A 20,089-nucleotide genomic window follows, 5' to 3' on the forward strand; every position below is an offset into this window, starting at 1 on the left:
CATATATAGTGTTTCAAAGGTTTTAGTGCTTTCACCATAGTAAATTTTTATGTAAATATACATTGTTCCTATATATAATATATACATACATGTTTATATGTGTGTGTGTTCACCATAGCAAGGTTTTAAATTCTACAAATAAATCTGACAAAATAACATAAAAGTCATCTCTAAATAAATCACTGTATAAAATACAGAAGTTAAATGAAAAAAAGTTTAAGCAGATTCACGACTATTTTTCACAAATATGAGGGTGTTTTGCATAAAACCTCAAGCCTTAATTAATAGTACACCAGGAACTCAGCTGACATGCATTTATTTATCAAACACTTATCATTTGTCATGCACTATGCTAAGTGCTGGGGATAAAACAAAACAAAACAGAAAAATAGCCCCTGCTCTGAAGGAGTTCCCATTCCAATGGGAGTAAGTAGGCGCATTCAAGATACATTCAAGAGTAGGTGAAGATAATATGAAAAGTGGAAGGTACTAGCAAAAATGGGGACAGGAACTGGGAAAAGCCTCCAGACAGGGACTCCTAAGGCTTGGGATTTGGATTGAAACTAGAAGTAAACTGAGGAACTAAGAGGCAGAGACTAAGAAAGTGTTACAGGTGTGGCAGACTTCTTCTGCAAGAGTACAAAGAACAAAGATGATAGAGCTCAATGTTCAAGCAATTACAAATTGACCAGTGTAGCTGGATCACAGATTCTGTACTGGGGAGTGAGGTGTAAGAGATTGGAGAGGGAGGAAGGGGCCAGGTTATGAAGAATTTTAAATAGCAATCAGAGGACTTTCTATTTAATCCTAAAGGTAATGGAGAGCCCTTGGAACACACTAGCAAGAGCGCAACATGGTTAGACTGAATCTCTGAGATAAATGTTCATACAACAGGGAAGACTTAACATATAAAAACCATCTCCTAAGCAAGCTAATAAAAGTAAAGTTTAATTTCTTTATATCTCTCATAAAAGAGAAATGGTCAAGCCTATGTCATTATGCCTTTTTCATTCCAAACAAAACTGAGAGCAGTTCAGAAAGAATAAGAAAGAGGAGAGAGGAAAAGGTATGGAGAGATATAATTTGAAATTCTTCAATCTTGATATGAGGCTTCAGTAGTGACTGAGGTATGTCAGAGGGAAGAAAGGTTTTATAGGGTTCCTTGCTACTCAGCCTGTAAACTGGTTATCTGGCTATCCATACACTTCGTCTGACTCTTCTTTCATGACAGTCACATTATGCCAGAAGGGGACCATCTCCAGTCGCCCTGACCTATATTCTGCCACTAGACCCAGACAACTCTGGAGGAAAGAGTAAGGCTGGTGACTTTGCACAGCCCTCCCTCCCTTAAATCCCAATTCATTTGCAAGTCATGGCATCATCTTCCTGGTGCTGTGGTCTTCTTCAAGAACCAAGGACAGACAACAACAATTATGCCAGAAGACTTTCTTTATCAAGAATTCACCAACATCAATGGAATTCTCAGCTCCCTGTGACCCATTTTTGGCTGCTCAGAAGGTTCATTTCATCTGCACATGCATGGAACATTGATTCAAAGCCACGCTATTAAAGAGCTTAACATATGGGGAATTGGAAATTAAGAACATTTCCAGGAATCAAGAAAAACACTACTGAGATTTAAGAGCCCCTCCCTCTAGTACCTTTATTGCTACAAGCTGCTATAATTATGACTCATCATAGGTTTTTTTCTTTGTGTTTCTTCCTCATCAGTCTGCATGGTATATGTTGGGTAGATGAAAATTTAGTTCCATAGATTTTCTAGCTTTTGGAGTGCAGAATTTTAATGTAACCATTGTTGCTATAATCAACAAGTCTTTTGTTTATTTTTTCCTCTTAATTACTGAGGCATCACGATATGTGTTCTGACTACACAGAAAAATAAATGCAGCATTCCATCAGATAAAGCTGACTTAAACACAATATGGTTTGGAAGAGGAAAAAAAAAGTGTCTGATAAGATCATAGATTTAGAATGGGATCTCAGAGGCCATTTAGTACAACCCCCTCATTTCATAAAAAAAGAAACTAAATCCAAAGAGGTTAATAAGGTACCCAAGGTCACCCACATAATAAGTATCAGACATGGAATTTAAACCAAGGTCCTCTGACTCCAGAGTGAGGGGTTCTTTCCAATGTACTATAAGTCATCAAAATACTTAGGTCATTAGATTTAACCTTGACCAACTCTACTTTCCCTTTTCACTCAAACCAGAATATTTTTGCTACTTTTATATATCCACATATGTTTGCTGATTGCCTCATTTCCAGGGCAAACCACCTGACTTACTGATAAAGTTCATTGATTGAGAAAATTCAGGTTTTCCTTTTAAGCAAGTTAGCTGAGTTTACCATAAAGAATATCATTGCCATTATCACATTACCATTATTATGACCATTATCATTATCAATTGTAAATATTTATCAAGCACTTACATGTGTAGGTTTATATCTAATTATAAAATGATATACATTAGATCTGCTCAGAATTGAATCACAATTGGGTAATCAATCATCCCAAGTTGTTTCACTGAGGAAAGAGTCCAAGTAATGCTGTTTAGTGCTAAAGCATGTGTCTAGGGAGGTGTGTCTAGGGAGCAACCCCACTGCATAAGGATATAATATATTATTTTTTTGCCAATATATCACTGACAATCAATTTCACCATGATCATGGCCATAAGGCCACCTTCTTGTCATTCAAGCCCATCGGCAAAGTTAACGTGATTGTTATCATACCTTCAAAGGCAGAGACTTTCATGTCTGTCTTTGTGTTCCCAGCACCAACCACAGTACATATTAAGTGATTTACAAAATAATTTATTAATCCACCAACAAACATTTATGTCTTGACTACTATGTGCCAGACAGTATTCAGGGTATAGAGAATACAAAGACAAAAAAGAAAGTCCTTGCCCTCAAACATGGACACAACCGTATCAACTCTCTGGATAGATGGGCTCCATCCTGAAGCCATTAGTTTTCTTGTACCAATCTGTTGTCTTTTCCTTTGTTTTTCTTTAGTTTGTTTTCTTTTAAACAGCTGTGCAGGCTAACAACAGAATTTCCAATTGAATCTGTTCAGTGCAGAAGTCTCAATTTTAACATTCTTGCTTTTTTTTTTAATCCAAAAGGATCTCAAAGGCTATTGACACTTCCTAGATTCAAAGAAGAAAGGGAACCAATATATCCTGCCTGACCTTTGAATATCTGTCTCCATTTCTTCTATTAGTCTTTAATAGTTTTTGGAAATTCAACTGCTCCTTTAAATTATTTTTAATTTTGTGTATTTATTTTTACATTCAAAGAATGCCTTGAAGAAAGACATAACCCCAGATCACATGAAGGTTTTCAGACCATAGCTTCCTTCATGGGATGTTTCCAATCCCTCTTTTTCAAGTTACATTGAATCTGTGTCATTACTCAATGGGAGTCCCTACAGTAGCTGAACAATCTTAAAGCTATAATGATCACTACTTTCAAATGGAATTGTACACAAAATTTCACTCCAGAGACCAAGAAAACATTCATAAAGTTATCTAAGAAGCTAAATGGTACTTAAGAAAAGAACCAGTTTCCACAAAAGCAATTGGAAGCAGTCACTGAAAATTAAGCACCCTATTTCTACCCTATGGGCATCTCTACATAATACCCAAATAACCAGTTTGGAAAAGTAAAAAATTGAATCAACTTGCCTTTTTAAATGAATTGACCAGACGGTTTTTTTTGGCATTGGGGTATCTCTTGCAATTAGCTAATTTGGTTTAAAAAAATCAATCAAACCAGTTTTTAAATATCTTAATTTTCATTAAAATACATATTATTGAAACAGTAAAATAACAATTAAGTTATCACCTTTTATACTGGATTGTTAAATGATAAGTCATACTGACATGAGGATGCCTGAAGTAAAGAGATCAGGCCATATCCTCAGACATATCAAATGGGTTTAAGACTGCCCATGTCATGGATTAGCTAACTAAAAATACAGACTCTAAGATTATAAATGTGGCCTGTTTATAGTGGCTTTGAGGTGAGGGTCACTGCTGCTTCTCCCTCCCCTAATAATACCACTTTACCTAGCCCCAGCTTCTTTGAACATAATGGGGAGCTAATCCTAAAGAGAGTTGTTAGAGCATAATGACCTCTAGAGAGAAGTAGGGCCACAGTAATCAATTTCTCATGGTTACATCGAGAGCTGGCACTAACATTAAATTAAAACATATTTTGTGTACTCTCTTTGCCTTCTGACAACATGCTTACCAAGAAACTGGGATTATCGTCTTACCTGAATTCTTATTGGTTTTATTCTGTCGGCTCTTGACTTGTTCAGTCCACAATGTGGGATAACGAGAAGCAATATCTAGGAAATTAAGCGCAATTAAATAAAAATGATTTACAGTTTAAATGTAGCAAGGAGGCATTGCTTCAGTTAATGTCCTAAGACAAATATCAATACAGTAAATAAAATGAAATGTTTTAAATCCTTCAGAATTGCTAAAGTGATTGCGCATGCATAAAAATAACTGATTAAAAAAGAGAAAATAGTAGGAGTTTGAAATCATTCAACCTATTACTTAGTATCATCTGTACTCCACTGTCCTTCCTCCATGTGACTGAAAGTCTCTGAATACCAGTATGCTCCTGATCATACAAAATAGACCTGTTGGTGAAGGGGGTTGCCTACATCTCCAACAAAGTTCTCATTCTGCCAAAAGAATTAATGCAATTTCCTTAAATGAGAGTAATCTTCCCATATTTAAAGTAAAATCTGACTTAAAAAAATTTCAGGAATATGACCACTCAAAGCATGTCACATATGCAGTAATTATAGTTGATTAAAATTGTTCTTTAAACAGAATTACCTTGTAACTTGGTCATAAATTACAAATAGAGAACTAATAAAAAAATCCATTAGTGAGGAGGGATAAGAAATCTGTGATTATAATAACTACCTATAAAAGGATGAAATATGTATAGGAAATATGGCAAGAATTATGGTTTGTTTTTAAAGCATTAAATATATTAATTATTAAAAGGTATGTAGAAGCCAAAATTCAACTTTCCAGTTCATAATCTGTTGCCAATGGCCGCCTTCATCATTTGTCTTTAAAGTTTAATAAAAGTAAATTTAGTTTTCTTCTGTATGAAAGCATTCAGGCCAAATGTTCCCAACAGCCAATACAGAAAGTCACTTGGCCCTCATCATGTGGAAAGATGACAGGATTTCCATCATAAAATTGGCAAATGGCCAAATATAATCTCTGCTATAAGTGGCGCTTGGATTAAAATTTAGTTTTCTCAATTCCGATTTTGCCCACTCTAATTCCCCACTATTCTGCCCCCCATTCTCCCCATTAAATGTCTACTATTTGATATCTTCTGACAATATCTAAAATACACTCACCCTCTTCATCACCTTGAGGCTGAGTCTCCAACGCAGGAGCTGAGGCATCATCTGAATTCAGAATGGAAAAGATTTGCAAGGAGACTACAATTATGAGAGTAAGTTAAATAAGTGTGCATATATGATTAATGCTAATGATCTGCTCATAGCCCCCAAAGGTTAACAAAAACAACATACTACACACTTTACTTCAGTTTCAAAAAAACACACAGTTTACAAAGTTTTCCCTGAAGCAGTGGTTTCATATAATAAGAACAGTAAATCAGCATGTTAATCGGCCACTATTTTAAAATGTTTCCTACTGCTGGGATTGACTCTCAAGGAAGTAGGGGGTGGGGTGGGATTGAATGCTGAATTTGCTGCTGTATTAATACAATCAAGAACTGGGATTTAGAAAGGGTAGAAATATAGAAAGATTATAAGTAAAAGAAAGCCTAGCAAAAGAGAAGACAATGCAAGGTAAAAGATTCAGTGAATTTAGTCCAACAGTAAGCTTAAAAGAAAAGATTGAGCTTTTAGGGGCAGGACTCAATATGCGTGATACTCTCTCAGTGTTTTCATGAATGAGAGATACAGGTTAAAAAGCTAGTAAGGGAATTACTCCTGTTCTAGATCTTCATCCACTCTCATTTAATTCTCCTTCCACCAACCACTGTGGAACAGCCCATAAAAGTATTGTTGAGGTTTGTTGTTTGTTTTTGTTTCTTTGAGTGGGTAGAGGTTTGTTTTAGGTGGCTATCTTTCCCTTATTAACTAACGAAATGGAAGATCGAGGAACAGAGGAATAAAATTATGCTCCTTCAAATATATACACATATTTTTAAACTGAATTATACATCATAGTTCTATATGAGACATCTATTTTTTTTAAATGGTGTGAGCCACATTACAATAACAGTTGCTGTTTCTTTTGAGAGCTTATTTTTCAAGAGGATCCAGACATCCTCAAGACTGATGGCCCCCAGCAAGAGAGGCCATTGTGATTCATTTTGTGGTGACTCATCAGAACCATCCCAATTTCTTTTCCCTGTGGTCTTCCATATGTCTGAGCCAAAACCAAAGCTTGCTTGTGTAAGTGTGTGTGTGTGTGTGTGTGTGTGTGTGTGTGATATAACTGACATTAAACCACAAGAATCAGCAGTATCAAGATAGTGCTCAATATAAGGGCTCAATATAGTTGCATGTCTTGTTTCTATTTGCTCTCTTAGCTACCTGGAGAGGCAAAGCAGACTTTTATTAAAATCTTTTTATGAGACAAATGGAAAGATTTTTTGAAAAGCACTTACCCCACGTGGTAGTTGTGAGGTTCAAGCTGAGTCAAATATGGAAAGTGCTTTATAAACTTTAAAGAGCTATATAAGTATTAACTATTGTTATTATCACTGTCATTATTATTATTCTGCCATAAAACTGGGAAAAGAAATTCAATTTTTATCTACTAGTAGAGAAACAGATAAGGTAGAATGATGGTCACCATGTTTGAAGATATACTAAGAGAGAGCGTTTTTTTGTGCTTAATCATTTTTAAGGCTTGCAATTCAAGAGAGCAAAATTAAAAAGGGAAGACATTTAAAAGTCTGACACAGGGTAATTTCGATTCCACTTTTTTCTCTCTATCTCTTTTTGATGGAGGCCAAAAGAGAAGCCAGAAAATGGGTTTCTTCCTCCCCAGTGGCACAAGCAAAAAAAACCAAGCAAACAAAAAAACTGAAGCCAAGTTAGGAGATCCGCAGTGCAATACTTGAGAGAACATAGATTGATGGCAATATGCCTCTCTGACTTTCCCATATTCCCTGACAGTGAGAAACAGTTCAGTTCTTCACTTCATCCTATTTTCTTTCTTCTTCCCAATTCATCTTCTCTATGGTATCCTATTTTCTCATTCCACATTAGAAGCCTCTCTCTCTCTCTTTTTTTTTTTTTAGGATCAGCCATGCATAGAATCTTAACCAAAATGATTTAGAAAAGAAAAAATAATAGTAGAAAAATTAAAACACATAAATTTCAAGGGCTGTTCATATTAGGTTTGGGAAAAAATAATACTCTTTTGCTTAACATTCCAAGTTCTGTTGTTTCTCTGCTCTATGTATTTACATTTATGGGTCTCTCTTAGAATAAAAGTGACCTCAGAAAAGAGAATTTGTTCTTTTCTTCAGTTTAACCCTGTATGCAAGTACTTTCATATGGCACTATGTTCACATGGCATTTGCATTAATATTTATTCAAGAAGACGAGGAAGAGATTTAAAAAATATGCACTGCCTTGGGTTAGTGAGCCTCCAGTCTTTCCTACTTCCCTAATGGGCCATGACATCAGGACACTTATCTTCCTGAAAGAAAATCTTCATCTTCTATCTTCTCTGCTCTGCCTTTCCATGGCTCCAATAAAAATTTTGGAGAACTAGCAAAATATCAGAACCAGCATCTGGTCCAACTCAAATCCAAACAAGGAATCTCTATCATGACACACTTGATAAGTAGTCATCCAACCTTTGCTTCCATTGAAGAGGTCACTACTGCGTCCCTTCCTAGAAACTCATTACATTTTTGGATCACAAATTGTTTGGAAGATTTTCCTACCTCCAAACTCTATGTACCTCTTTATAAATTTTATCTATTGCTTCTAGTCATTCCCTCTTCCTAGCTTTCAACCTTAGTCATAGTATGTCAGATCTGGAAGGCACCTTATCAATCATTTAGTCCAAACCTCTCATTTTATTGATGAGGAAACAGAGGTCCAGAAACATGAAGTGTAGAAAGTCATGCATCTAGTTAGTAGGAAAGCTGGGAATAGAACCTCTCTTTAGACTTCCAGTTCAATATCACAGAAAATTAAAAAGATCTTAAAGTTCACATGATCTTAGATCTAGAGCTGGAAGAGACTTCAAAGACCATTTAGTACAACCCCTGATCTTAGAGATGAGGAAACTGAGGCTGAGGGTGATAAAATGACTTGTGCTAGACTACACAGGAAATAACTATGATTCAAATAGGGATTCAAATCCAGGTTTCATAACTCCAACTCCAAAGCATTTCTACTAGCCCATGCTGCCTCCCAGGAATACTAAATATATATCCACAGTAATTGATCAAACTATACACCCTGGAAAAACAAATTGGATGAACAATGCATATTGCCCAGATTATTATAATCAACTAATTAAATTAATCTATTAATATGTTTACCTTGAATAAATATTATAGATGCTGGGCCTGGAACAGAGTAGAAGGAAGAAATTGGGTTGGATATATATATAAATATAAATAAATATATGTATATATGTACATACATACACACACATACACTCATACATACTGATAGGCACGAGCTAAATGTTGTCCATCTACTTGCATGTCAAAATCTGAGCAATAGACATTCTTCATTCATGTTTGTTTGTTTGTTTGTTTTCCTATGTGGATAGTTAAACCAAATTGTTTTGAGTGGCTATGGATATATTCTAAAAATAATTTTTCCCAAAAATAATTTTGTGCAAAGTGAATTCATCTAAAAATAATTTCTGGGCCTGTGTGGAGACCTAAAATAGAGTTTGTATTAATAATAGGGCTGACTTAATGACTGAGAATTAAAAAGAAATGAGCAGTGGGGAGGAGGGCAGGGAGAGAAGGTTCAGAATATGGCTAAAGGAAGAAAGAAGGTAAAACAGAGAAAAATGAGAAGCATTAGCAGGTATGTGTCCAGCTAATGTGATTATGGGTAAAAAGAATGGTTGGAGAAAAGGAAAAACATAAACCATTTAAACTAACTCTCGCTTTATCAGTCACTGGCAAGAAAAGTGTTTGTTGCACATGGGAAGAATTATTTCTCAGCACATCTGGCCTCAGAATCGTTTGGAAATGGACCAATCACCTAAACACAGGTGAAAAATTAACAAAGCCTGACACCTGCCATTTGCCCTACTCACACCTGTTTGAAGTGGAATTGGACAAAATAAAGACTTTAAAACACGCATGTATTGAATTAGATGTTATTTGCTTAGTGGGTGCAGTCTTATTTGAAATTTTAAAGAGGCAGGATGTTGTGCTACCATGTAATGCATTGAACTAGCATAAGCGTTTTTAACCAAGCCTAAGTACCCTATCTCATAACCTGAATGTGAGTGACAAAACCCAGGAAGCTTGCTTAATTTCTTCCAGAAAAAAACAAAAACATAACAACGTTTGGAAAATAATACAAAGAGAAAAAAACACAACAGAAAACCTCATTGTTGTTACACAGCATTTATGCATTTTATCTTATGACTTGAATACTATGAGATAAATAATTGAAAGGATTGTAAAGGAAGGGCAGAGAATTAATCAATGCTTCCTCATTCTAAGGATGGATTTAAATGTCAATATGATATTTTTTAAAGTGATCAAGATGCAGAGAGCAAAGACAAGGAAAGTCTTGAGGATAAAAATGGCTGGAGGATAAGTACAGAGGATTTTGCTGCTGGAAGTGAATGAAGAATTAATAGCTGGCTAGCTGTATAATATAAATAGGATTGTGTTACGTAGTTCCTGTTCTTTCTACATAGTCAAAAGGAATGGAGAAACCATCCCAGTCTACACAAATTCAGGGGATAAAAATATTCTAAAATAATAGTAAGGTACTATTTTCATTCCTGTATTTTTCTCATAAAAGTTCAGTATTTGGCCTAAATATCTCAGAATCACACTCTCATAGTTGAAATCAGGTACATCCCCCACTTGTATAAGAATCTTCTTTGACTGAAGACCTTTAATGAGGGGAACCCACAAACCCCCAGCACAGCCTGTTCCATTTGGGGGTAGCTCTAATATTAATTAGACAATTAATATTAATTAACTTTAATATTAGGTAGTTCTTCCTTACACAAAGCCTTAATTTTCCTCTTTGCAAGTAGCATCTGTCACTCCTAGTCCCTTCTGATATCTTAATATAATTATCATTATTATGCCTTTCCTATTCTGCTCTCAAATCTCTCCTCCAGGATAAATATCCTTAATTCCTCACTATTTGGGTTGACATTCTATGGATACTCTATACCTCAGTAGTGTCTTTAGGATAATGTGGTACCAAGAGTTGAATGTAACCCTACAGAAATTGTCCAACCAAGGCACCATGCAGCAAGACTAACCTCTCCCAAGTCCAATACTCTCTTCCTCTCTTAAATCAAGTTCACCATGGCTCTTTAGGATGACATGTTATACTGTTGACTCATATTGAGCTTACTCACCAGAACCCTCAGATATTTTGCATACAAAGCTACTGTCTAAGTATATATTTATTAGGGACTAAGTGAACTCTCCTCCTTTACTCAAGATATTCCTTCATTTTTCCCTTGACTTCCTAGGAAGCTAGGTTTCACAGTAGATGGAGTGTTGGGCCTTGAGTCAGTATGACCTGAATTTAAATCTGGCCTCAGACACTCAATGGCTGTGTGACCCTGGGAGAGTCACTCAACCTCTGTCTACCTCAGTTTCCTTAACTGTAAGTTGGGATCATAATAATGTCTATATCCCAGGATTATTATGAGGATCATAAGATATAATAATTATAAAGCACTTAACACTTAACTATGTGCCCAGCACATAGTAGGCACTTGATAAATGCCTGTTTCCTTCCCTCCTTGACTCTATGAACCCCATCTTGCTTCTGCAGCTGATTCCATCTTGCAACTTTAAGAGTCTCTTCCATTACAGATATTCCTATTCCTTATCTTTTTACAAGAATTTTCTGTATTAAACTAGATATCTAAATTACTTTATAATTTTATAATCTAGATTTCTAAATTATTTTAAATAATAATTAAAACACATTATACATAAAAATAAATGGGAGGAGGTCTGAGAGAGCCAGCATCGATCATAGCTGATAATCAGATTCTGCATGTAGAAGATCTGAGTTCAAGACTTGCCTCTGGCAATTACTCCCTATGGATCCTTGGTAGGTTACTTAACTTCTCAGTGTCCTGTTAACCCCCCAAATTGTAGAGCAGGTACAGATCTGCTTTGGTAGGAGTTTTCTCAGCATAGGTTCCCAAAGTATTACTGGTTTACAGTGGTATCAAAGTCAAAGAGAAGCAGGGACCACTAAACCATACATAAGGATACCTGAGGGCCATATATGGACTTAGTTTTAAAATGCAATGCTATCCATATTTTATTGTATTTTTATTCATTTTCTTAAGTATTTCCCGATTACATTTTAATCTTGTTAAGGACACACTCAGGAGTATTGGAGGCTACATGTTTGACAACTGTGTCCTAGATCAATGAAATGTTGTTGTTGTTTGTCCTTCATTCTTGAAGAGGACCATGACATCAGGAAAATGATGCCATGACTTGCAAGTGAATTGGATCTGAATGAGAGAGGGCTGTGTAAAGTCACCAGCCTCACTTTCCCCTCCAGAGCCATCTAGGTCCAATGGCAAGATATAGATAAGGATGACTGGAGATGGCCCCCCAATGAAAGTATGATTCTATTAAATCACTGATTCCCACCCACCACCCATCCATAAAAAATTGAGCTCAGTAGAAAGGGAGTGTAAAGTATAGTTCCTTCTATGATGCTTTAAATAGATCTTTTAAAACTCAGTGAGATGAGTAATATTAATCATGTAAAAGCTCTGTGGTTGTTATTCCATTCAGTCTCTGCTCAAATCCCACCTTCTGCCAATTTACCTTCACCCTCCTCTTCCCAATGATAGTGCTTTCCCTCAGAGAAACCTTCCATTTACACTATCTGTATCTCATATGTAGGTATGCCGAGTTATTGACATGTTGTCTTCCCCATTGAAATGGGAGTTCCTTGAGAACACAGATATTGTTTTTGCTTTTTTTCCTCTCTTGTTGTATCCTCATCACTTAGTACAATGCTTGGAACATCATAAGCACTTAATAAATGCTTGCTGACTGACTAACTGGATGTCATTCAAAAATATTGCGCAACTCACTGAACTCAAATTACCTAACCATGCAATCTACACTGCAGGGTTAGGCCTATTAAACTCTGGAATATATAATATTCAGAGCCCCTCAGTTTGTGAGACTCTCATTTTGGCTTCTCTCAATCCCAACAGTAGACTAGGTAGGTAACCAAGGCATAGTTCCCTCTCTAGTGGTAATTAGTTTCTCCACCTAACTCATATCCCCAAACAAATGGCAATTAGCTATAAAATTCCACTCCTGTCTTCAGTGGAGAAAGAATGTTTGTCTAATGAAGCACCTAGGTGGCACAAATGGATAGAACACTGGGTCTGGAATCAGGAAGACCCGAGTTTAAATCTGGCCTCGGACATTTACTAACTGTGTGACCTTGGGTAAGTACTTAACTTCTGTCTGTCTCAGTTTCCTCAACTGGAAAATGAGGAATATAATGGCACCTAAATCTCAGGGTTGTTGTGAAAATAAAATGAGGTAATATCTATAAAGCACAGTTAACACAGTTTCTGCCACTTAGTAGGCATTTAATAAATGCTTGTTCTCTTCCATTCACCTTGTGAAAGAAAGTGACATTTTCAGCTGATGTTTGTAATAAAGCTACTTCTTTGCTTTTCAGTATTAAACTAAAGCTTATTGACTTAAAAACTTTTTTTTAACCTACTTTGGATTTAAGGATACGATGTGTTGTTTTTGTATTGTGAGCTGAGATTGTTCTTCTCTATGTTAAAGCCCTATTTCTGTTTCTCTTTTATGATTATAACAAAAAATGAAAAAAAATGTGTTAAACCAAGAGAGGACCAAAATAATAGAAAGTGATAAGGCAATAGAAAATAAAGAGGGAAAAAAAGGAAACCAGGATTAAAGATAATTGAGTGAATAGTATGGTAGCAGGTAACATTTACCAGGATATAACTATCAAGGTAATTCAAGAAGATTGTAAATCCACCAATAATGAGATTCTGCTTGGAAGTTTGGGGTATCCAAAGATTAAATAATGATCTAGGTCAGGAAACCTAAATAAATTACTAAATGAATTTGTCAAGGTGATCTCTTAAAAGAGTCCCTTTTTAGTGCATGTTGTATTTGTTGTAAAGTGTTTTGGATTTTAATATACTGCCCTAGACTATAGGCTACTGAGCAAGTCACCATAGGCATATGGTGGTATGTAGAAGTTTGTCAAGAGCCACAAAAATTCCATTTAGCTCTTAGTTTATTGTATTTTTAAACATTACTTTTAGCTTCTAGCTTCTAATAAATTTCTAAAGAAACTTCTCCTTAGGATATTAGTGCATATAGAGTATTTCCAAAATCATTTGAAGACATTTACCTGTTTTTCCTGTGCCTTCTCGTTGAGGCAACTTTTCAGTAATAGAACCTAAAAAAAAATGAGAGAAAAAAGTATTTTAGTATCAATTTGGTAAGTTTGAAGCTCTCAGATTATGTTTATGCTTTCCTGTCCCAACTATTGTCTAATTTCTTAAAGTTTTGCTATTTTTCTATCTAAACATTTCCCCTAAGGACCTATAGCTTTTATTTTTTTATAATATTTATGTAGTTTTTTTGTTAATATCCAAGCAGAATGATGGAAAAATTCACATTTTCCCCTACTACATTCAAAGCCTTAATGATGTGATAATGAGAGCAAAAAGGTCCCATTTTATTTATTTACCATTCATCATATGGAAATAGTAACAAGAAATTCCAGCAACATAGTATATTCTCTTTGGTTTCATTACGGCATCATGATAGGAAATGTGTCATAAAAGAAGGAACACTGGATATGGGAGAGCTAAAAGACCTGAGTTCAAGTCCTGGTCTGATATTTATTTGGTTTGTGACCTTTGGAAAATTCTTTAACCTCTTTGAGCCTGTTACTCATCTGTAAAAATGGAATGAGAATGTTTGTAATTATACTGCATAGAATTGTTGTGAGAACCAAAAAATACAAATATATTAAGGACCTTGTAACCATACAGCATTACATAGATGTGAGCTAATTTATTATAAAAATATAATTAACTAGGTCCTGTTTCAAAGAAGAGGATAGCATTCTTAAGAATCATTCTAAACACCCCATTTGAACTGAGCTTTGTTTGGAAGAATACCAAAGTTTTAAAGTGATTAATATTTGAAATATCTAAATGTTTCTTCTTTAAAAGTGTGTTGTAAAAACAAAACCACTGAAATAGAATGCTGCAAAATTATAATGAGCAATCTTGACCCCCCAAGAAGAGATGAGAAAGCATCTTCCCCGTTTCTTTGCAGAGTTGGGTAACTGGGTATGGAGCACTGCATATGTCAGTCTAATTCTATATTCTGAAAAATTATGCTGAACTACTTTTTGTTTCCTTTTTTTGTTATTTTTAATGATATCCCTGTTGAAACTTAGTAAAACTAAAGGTCAGAGGACACAAATCACTCACTGAAAAATCAAAGGGAAGGCCAAGGAAACATTCTCTGCCCTGAAAAAGACATTAGTCTTTACTAGCTCAATTGCATCTGGAAAGGCCATTGAGACCATGAATTTGCCCCAAGACACAGGCCTCTATTTCTTTAACACCCATCCACTCACCCACATATGACCCAATAAGAGTCTGGGAAGCATAATCAGACTGAATATCATAAGTAAAAGGAAAGTACTTCATTGAGATAGTCCCACTTCTGAACCATGAAGAACTGTTGAACAGGAAAGGTCACACATCTCTCCCCTCTTGCCTAGAATTCTAAGGAAGTCAAAGAGAAATGGCTTTTGTCAGTCTTAAACTAAGGGTCATTGCTCTTTCTTAGAAGAATACTCATTCTAGCTGAAAAAAAACCACAATAATAATAAGTCAAGCAGAGGAGTGAGGCTTGTAGCTCCTTACTGAAGGACAAGTCTGAGGAGTCTAGGAGATGGAACTCTAGCGGAAATGCTATGCCCAGTGAAGAGCATAGGGCTAAATGATCTGCCCAGCCTAATCTGGCAGGAGATGCCTAGTGGATGAGAGACCTGATCAGCCCAGCCCAATGGCAGCTGCCCAGAGATAGAACAACTGGGACAGCAACAACTAAGTCAAATGAGAAAACAACTCTGAATCTGAGCAACTTGACTAATACCTCTTGACCCATCCAACTGAGATGATGAGTCCTGAGAGGAGCAAGTCCAGGTGAACTACTCGTCTGCTAAGAAAAGTCACTCATCCATCATCAGTGCTATAGTCCACAGCTAACTTCATGAAGACCTTCCTCATGAAAGAAAGTATGTCTAGGCACTGCAGGTCTAGACTTGTGAGTTGCCTTGTCTTACCTACATATATACCTAATTAACTTTATAATTTATGTTTGTGTTTATTCTTCCTCCCACACACTCTACGTGTATCTGTGGGAGAGTCCACTCAAGGTTTTGGAGGGAATGTTTTGTAACTACTGATATTATTTGAGTAAATGCCTTTTGTAAAAAAGCTAAGTCTACTGCCTGATTATTAAGGAGACCTATTCCAGTAGGCACTCATAAACTACAATATTAGGAGACTAGCAAGCTACACAGTTATACCTAGAACCATGAGAATAATTGTAGCCATTTCTTCTTATGACTTAACTTGGCAGTGCCGGAGCTGGTTGGGGAAGTAAGCCCAACAGAGTATTACATTTTGTTATAAGAGATTCCTGTTTTAGGGGGAGAGGGAGGAAGATGAATTGGAAAATATAGATGACATAAAAGCAAACGGTTAATAAAATTTTATTTTGTTAAAGCATGTCTTTAAAAAAAATTATAGGTCTTATAATTTCAGGAAGATTTACTGAGGCTACTGCTATGATCTACCTGCTTGTCACTTTCTGTAAATAAGTCATCCTGGGTAATGGAGGATAATAAGGAATAGCCACATTTTGGAAAGTTATGATTGTAAGATCTTCCTCCCCCCCACTCCCCCAATCCTTAGAAACTAGAAAATTCCCTCACTCAAGTGAAGGAGGTTTATTGGAGCAGTATTAGAGCCAAAAACCTTAGCAACCATCAGAACTGAAGGGAAGACAGATGCAAGCATAGAGTAGATGGTAATCGAATTGTTTTAGAGAGAAGAGGATGAGTAAAAATTGTGGCATGTTCCAGGTATTAATGGAGTGGGATAGGATTCTGGCTCATTGATCATTGAATTCTCCTCAGGCTGCCCTGGGGTTTCCACATATACTTTACGGGCCACACATTTGTCACTATCACTGTTTTGCTTTTATTTTATCTATATGTGTTACCTCGACATTAAGACTGTAGAGAAACCTGCCAAAGGAATAACCTGAAATAATTTGAAGACACTTCTAAAGCAAAGTTTTTGCATTATGACTGTCTTTATGAAGATAAACCATTCTCGTTTTGTATCTAAGGTGAGTTACTAGATAGTGTCATAGCATGGTTTTACAACTTTAAGGTAGAGGCCTATTATTTTGTATTACCAACATTATTAGGTTGGGGCAACAATATGTAGAACATGACTGTAACCTTTAAAAAGTTAGATGTGTTGGTTTTGTCAAAGGAAATTTTTTTAAAATGACTCTTCATGGTTTGCCTGCTTTTAGATCAATATTTAGATGCTGACTAACACTAACCACTTAGCTTTCCTAACCTTTACTGTCACTGAATTTCCAAGTCAAAACATTGGTTCGCACATCTGTATTTTTCCCAGAAAATATACAACTGATATTCTCAGTGTGCAGTCTTCTTATAAAGTTTACATAAAAGTATTTTTCTTTCTACCATATATATATATATGTATATCTGTGTGTATGTATGTATATATATATACATATATACACATATATAATTATATAATTTCTTAAGAAATCCAGATTTATTTTTCAGCTGCTTAAATTATTTAGTCATCAGTTTATTTCTATCATCTTCAATTATGACTTCCTGCCACGACCCAAGTGGCATTTTCCATTTCTTACAACCACAGCTGAAACAAATAATAAGTACTTTATTAATATTTCTGAATATATTTATGCATCACATATTTACACACATTGAAAAACAACATAAGTAGTCTGAATAATAATGACAATCATACTCATGAGGCTATTCACAAATATTTCCTAAATTCAACTGAAAAATTAAGTCAGGTGAAAGATAAAATTATTTCCTCATTTATTTTTAAATTAGATAAAGGGCAGAGATCAGAATATAAGACTTTTGGTATTATCTACACTACACCTCCCAGCTACAGTTCCTTTCCAAAAGATAACCAATATAATTATTAAATAAAGAATTATAAAACTTTCAACAGTCTGTTGGTCCAACTTTCTCATTTTAGGCAGTCTTGACTTAAATCAATGGTTCTATTGATTTGAGATCTCATCAACACAGGCACCATTCCACTGGTATAGATCAGAACTCATCCTACAGCTCCTCTTTTCATACATTTTCCTAAATCTTCCTTAGATTCATGCATGGGATGGAAGATCTTCATATGTCTTTCACAATTCCATGTATATCTGAAGGTATTCATCTATGATCTCTTATTCTTGCTATGTGACCAGTCCACTTCATTTTCGAACCATGCATGTCTTTGATGAAAGCTTCTATACCATTTCTTAAGGATGAATCATCATTGGTAAGATGCTGTAGGCCACTTAAACCTGCCATGTATCTGTGTTTGTTCTTCAGATAATCCGCAATTGTCTTTCTCCTGAGTTTATGGTGTTCTGTGATTCACAGCCACATAGTATCACCAAATTGGTGTTTACATCAGCTAGCCTTTGGGGATCATTAAGTATGCTGTGAAATTTCCCCGATGCCAAGTCTCCTGGTCTTTTTCTATTCTATTCTTGGCTCAGGTCATTGTCCATCTGTAGTGCCTGCTCAAAATATGTGTACTAACCTGTTCAACTGCATTCCATGATCTGGGCACCATGTAGTGATGTGGTAGAATAGGGCAAAGGGAGCTCTGGATCATATAATAGTTAGACCATATACAAATATTACCTGAAATATTGGTTTTCTTAATGTTGGACCTTTATCTTATAATCGCTACTAGAAAAGCTAAACAATGTCTATATTAATGTTCTTACTATAAATAGAACCAAAAAAGTTAGAACTAAATGAAAGGACAGGCAACTAATAGGTTTTTGCTGAGCAGGAGAATAAAGTAATGGGAAAAGCTCATTTTGTCATGGAGCCAAAGAAAAGAAAAGACATTGTTCCAATGAAATTGGAAGGGACCTTAGAGTTTATCAAGTTCAAACACTTAATTTTAACAACAAGGAAACTGAAGGGGCAAGATGTTAGGTGACTTGTCCTTAGTCACAAAGGGAAGTAATATTGGAGCCAGGATTCAAACTCAGATAATCAAACTCCAAACCTAGCACTCTTTCCAATATACCAGGTACTTCCAAAGAACATAAGCAAACAGATCAGCATGAGCTCTTCATTACCATGATCGCTTTAATCATTGCAGATTAAAAAAAAAGTTAGAGCCTATTCTTTAATTCTAGGAAAATAGACTCCAGAGCCTCCCTAAATAAGTAGGCAATTAAGATGCTCAATATGTAATTTATGTTATCATAGAAATGAAAGATTTGCTAAAAGGTCATCTAGTCAATCCCAGTGCCTCTAGGCACCATCCTTCCACTTCCCAGCTTCCCAATGAATGCCCATAAGATGGAAAATAGTTTAACCTTATTCTCAGCAGGACAAGTCAAGCGTGCAAACTAAAATGTGCCCAGGAAAGAAAAGCAATTTAATACTACGGCTTTTTTCTTTTCTTTCTATATTTTTTAGGGAAATGTGTATTTGTGGGAGAATGTTGGCATGTATTTATGGTTGTCAAGAATCTTGTTTAAGAAGTAGGAAAAGATTCTACACATTGTGGGAAAGGAGGAGATAAGACAGTGAATTCAGAGTAAGGAAGATTTCATAAGCTGGTAAACATATTCGCATGCCCCTAGGTTGGCTGAAATAGCAGTTCAAACAGGGCCTAATTCCTATAATAAAAAGTTTTTAAAAACGCCACTCATATTTCTCTTCCTAAAGATAAATAATTCTACTTTCTTCAGTCTCTCAGATTCTGCAAGACCTCACCCAATTTAAATCTTATTTTTTTAAGAGAGTGGCCTTTTCATCAATTAGAGTATGTATTACTTGTGAAGGAAACCGCAAAACATACAACAGGAGGGAAAATGCTACGGTTTAAGGGAAGAATAATGAGCTATTAAGTCTCTCATTTCTAAGAATAATTGTTTCAAATCAAGCCACGTTTAGTAGTTGCAAGTTGGTGCCAAAGCCAACCTCCATGCAGTACACAGTATTATGTTAAATGAGTTGGTGGTCTAAAAAAAGTCTGTTTCACAAGCTCTAAATGCACTTTAAAAATAAATAAGAAAAGAAAGATCTGTGATATTGACTGTTAAAGGAGAAGTGAGTGCATTTAATGAGGTCAGATCTTTGCAGCTAAGCACTTGTTTAACATGCTGGATTGATCGGTCCATCAGCGCAAAGTTAAACAAGCCAGTCTGTGGTGATTTATCCATCTCTGGAATTTTTAAGTCTCTGGGACAGATTTATAATGCCAGATGGCTTTTCTTTGGTGAAATATACCAACCGGCCCTGGAGGGCTAAGTACTTACCATGTTCACTGAACCATTTTTTTTTTCATTTTTGCAAATACCATAGTTAACACTAGGCAATCTGAAAACAGGTATTCTAAACTATCACAACTTAGGTGACACTTTCCATGAGAAGCCTTTCCTGATCCCTTACTTGTTAGTGTC

General features: G+C 35.7%; 1 protein-coding gene across 2 annotated transcripts in view; it reads right to left on the reverse strand.

Moving 5' to 3' along the window:
• SMOC2 (SPARC related modular calcium binding 2) overlaps positions 1–20,089 on the reverse strand; it is a 224,389-nt gene that overhangs the window by 114,267 nt on the left and 90,033 nt on the right. For both annotated transcript variants that reach the window (XM_036769314.1, XM_036769313.1), the window contains exons 5-7: positions 13,677–13,724; positions 5,424–5,474; positions 4,305–4,379 (exon numbers count right to left, since the gene is read on the reverse strand). In XM_036769314.1, coding sequence (XP_036625209.1) covers positions 4,305–4,379; positions 5,424–5,474; positions 13,677–13,724 — 174 coding nt within the window. The remainder of the gene's footprint in view (positions 1–4,304; positions 4,380–5,423; positions 5,475–13,676; positions 13,725–20,089) is intronic.

This window comes from Trichosurus vulpecula, chromosome 7, assembly GCF_011100635.1.
Source record: "Trichosurus vulpecula isolate mTriVul1 chromosome 7, mTriVul1.pri, whole genome shotgun sequence".
In the NCBI taxonomy this organism is placed as follows: Eukaryota; Metazoa; Chordata; class Mammalia; order Diprotodontia; family Phalangeridae; genus Trichosurus; species Trichosurus vulpecula.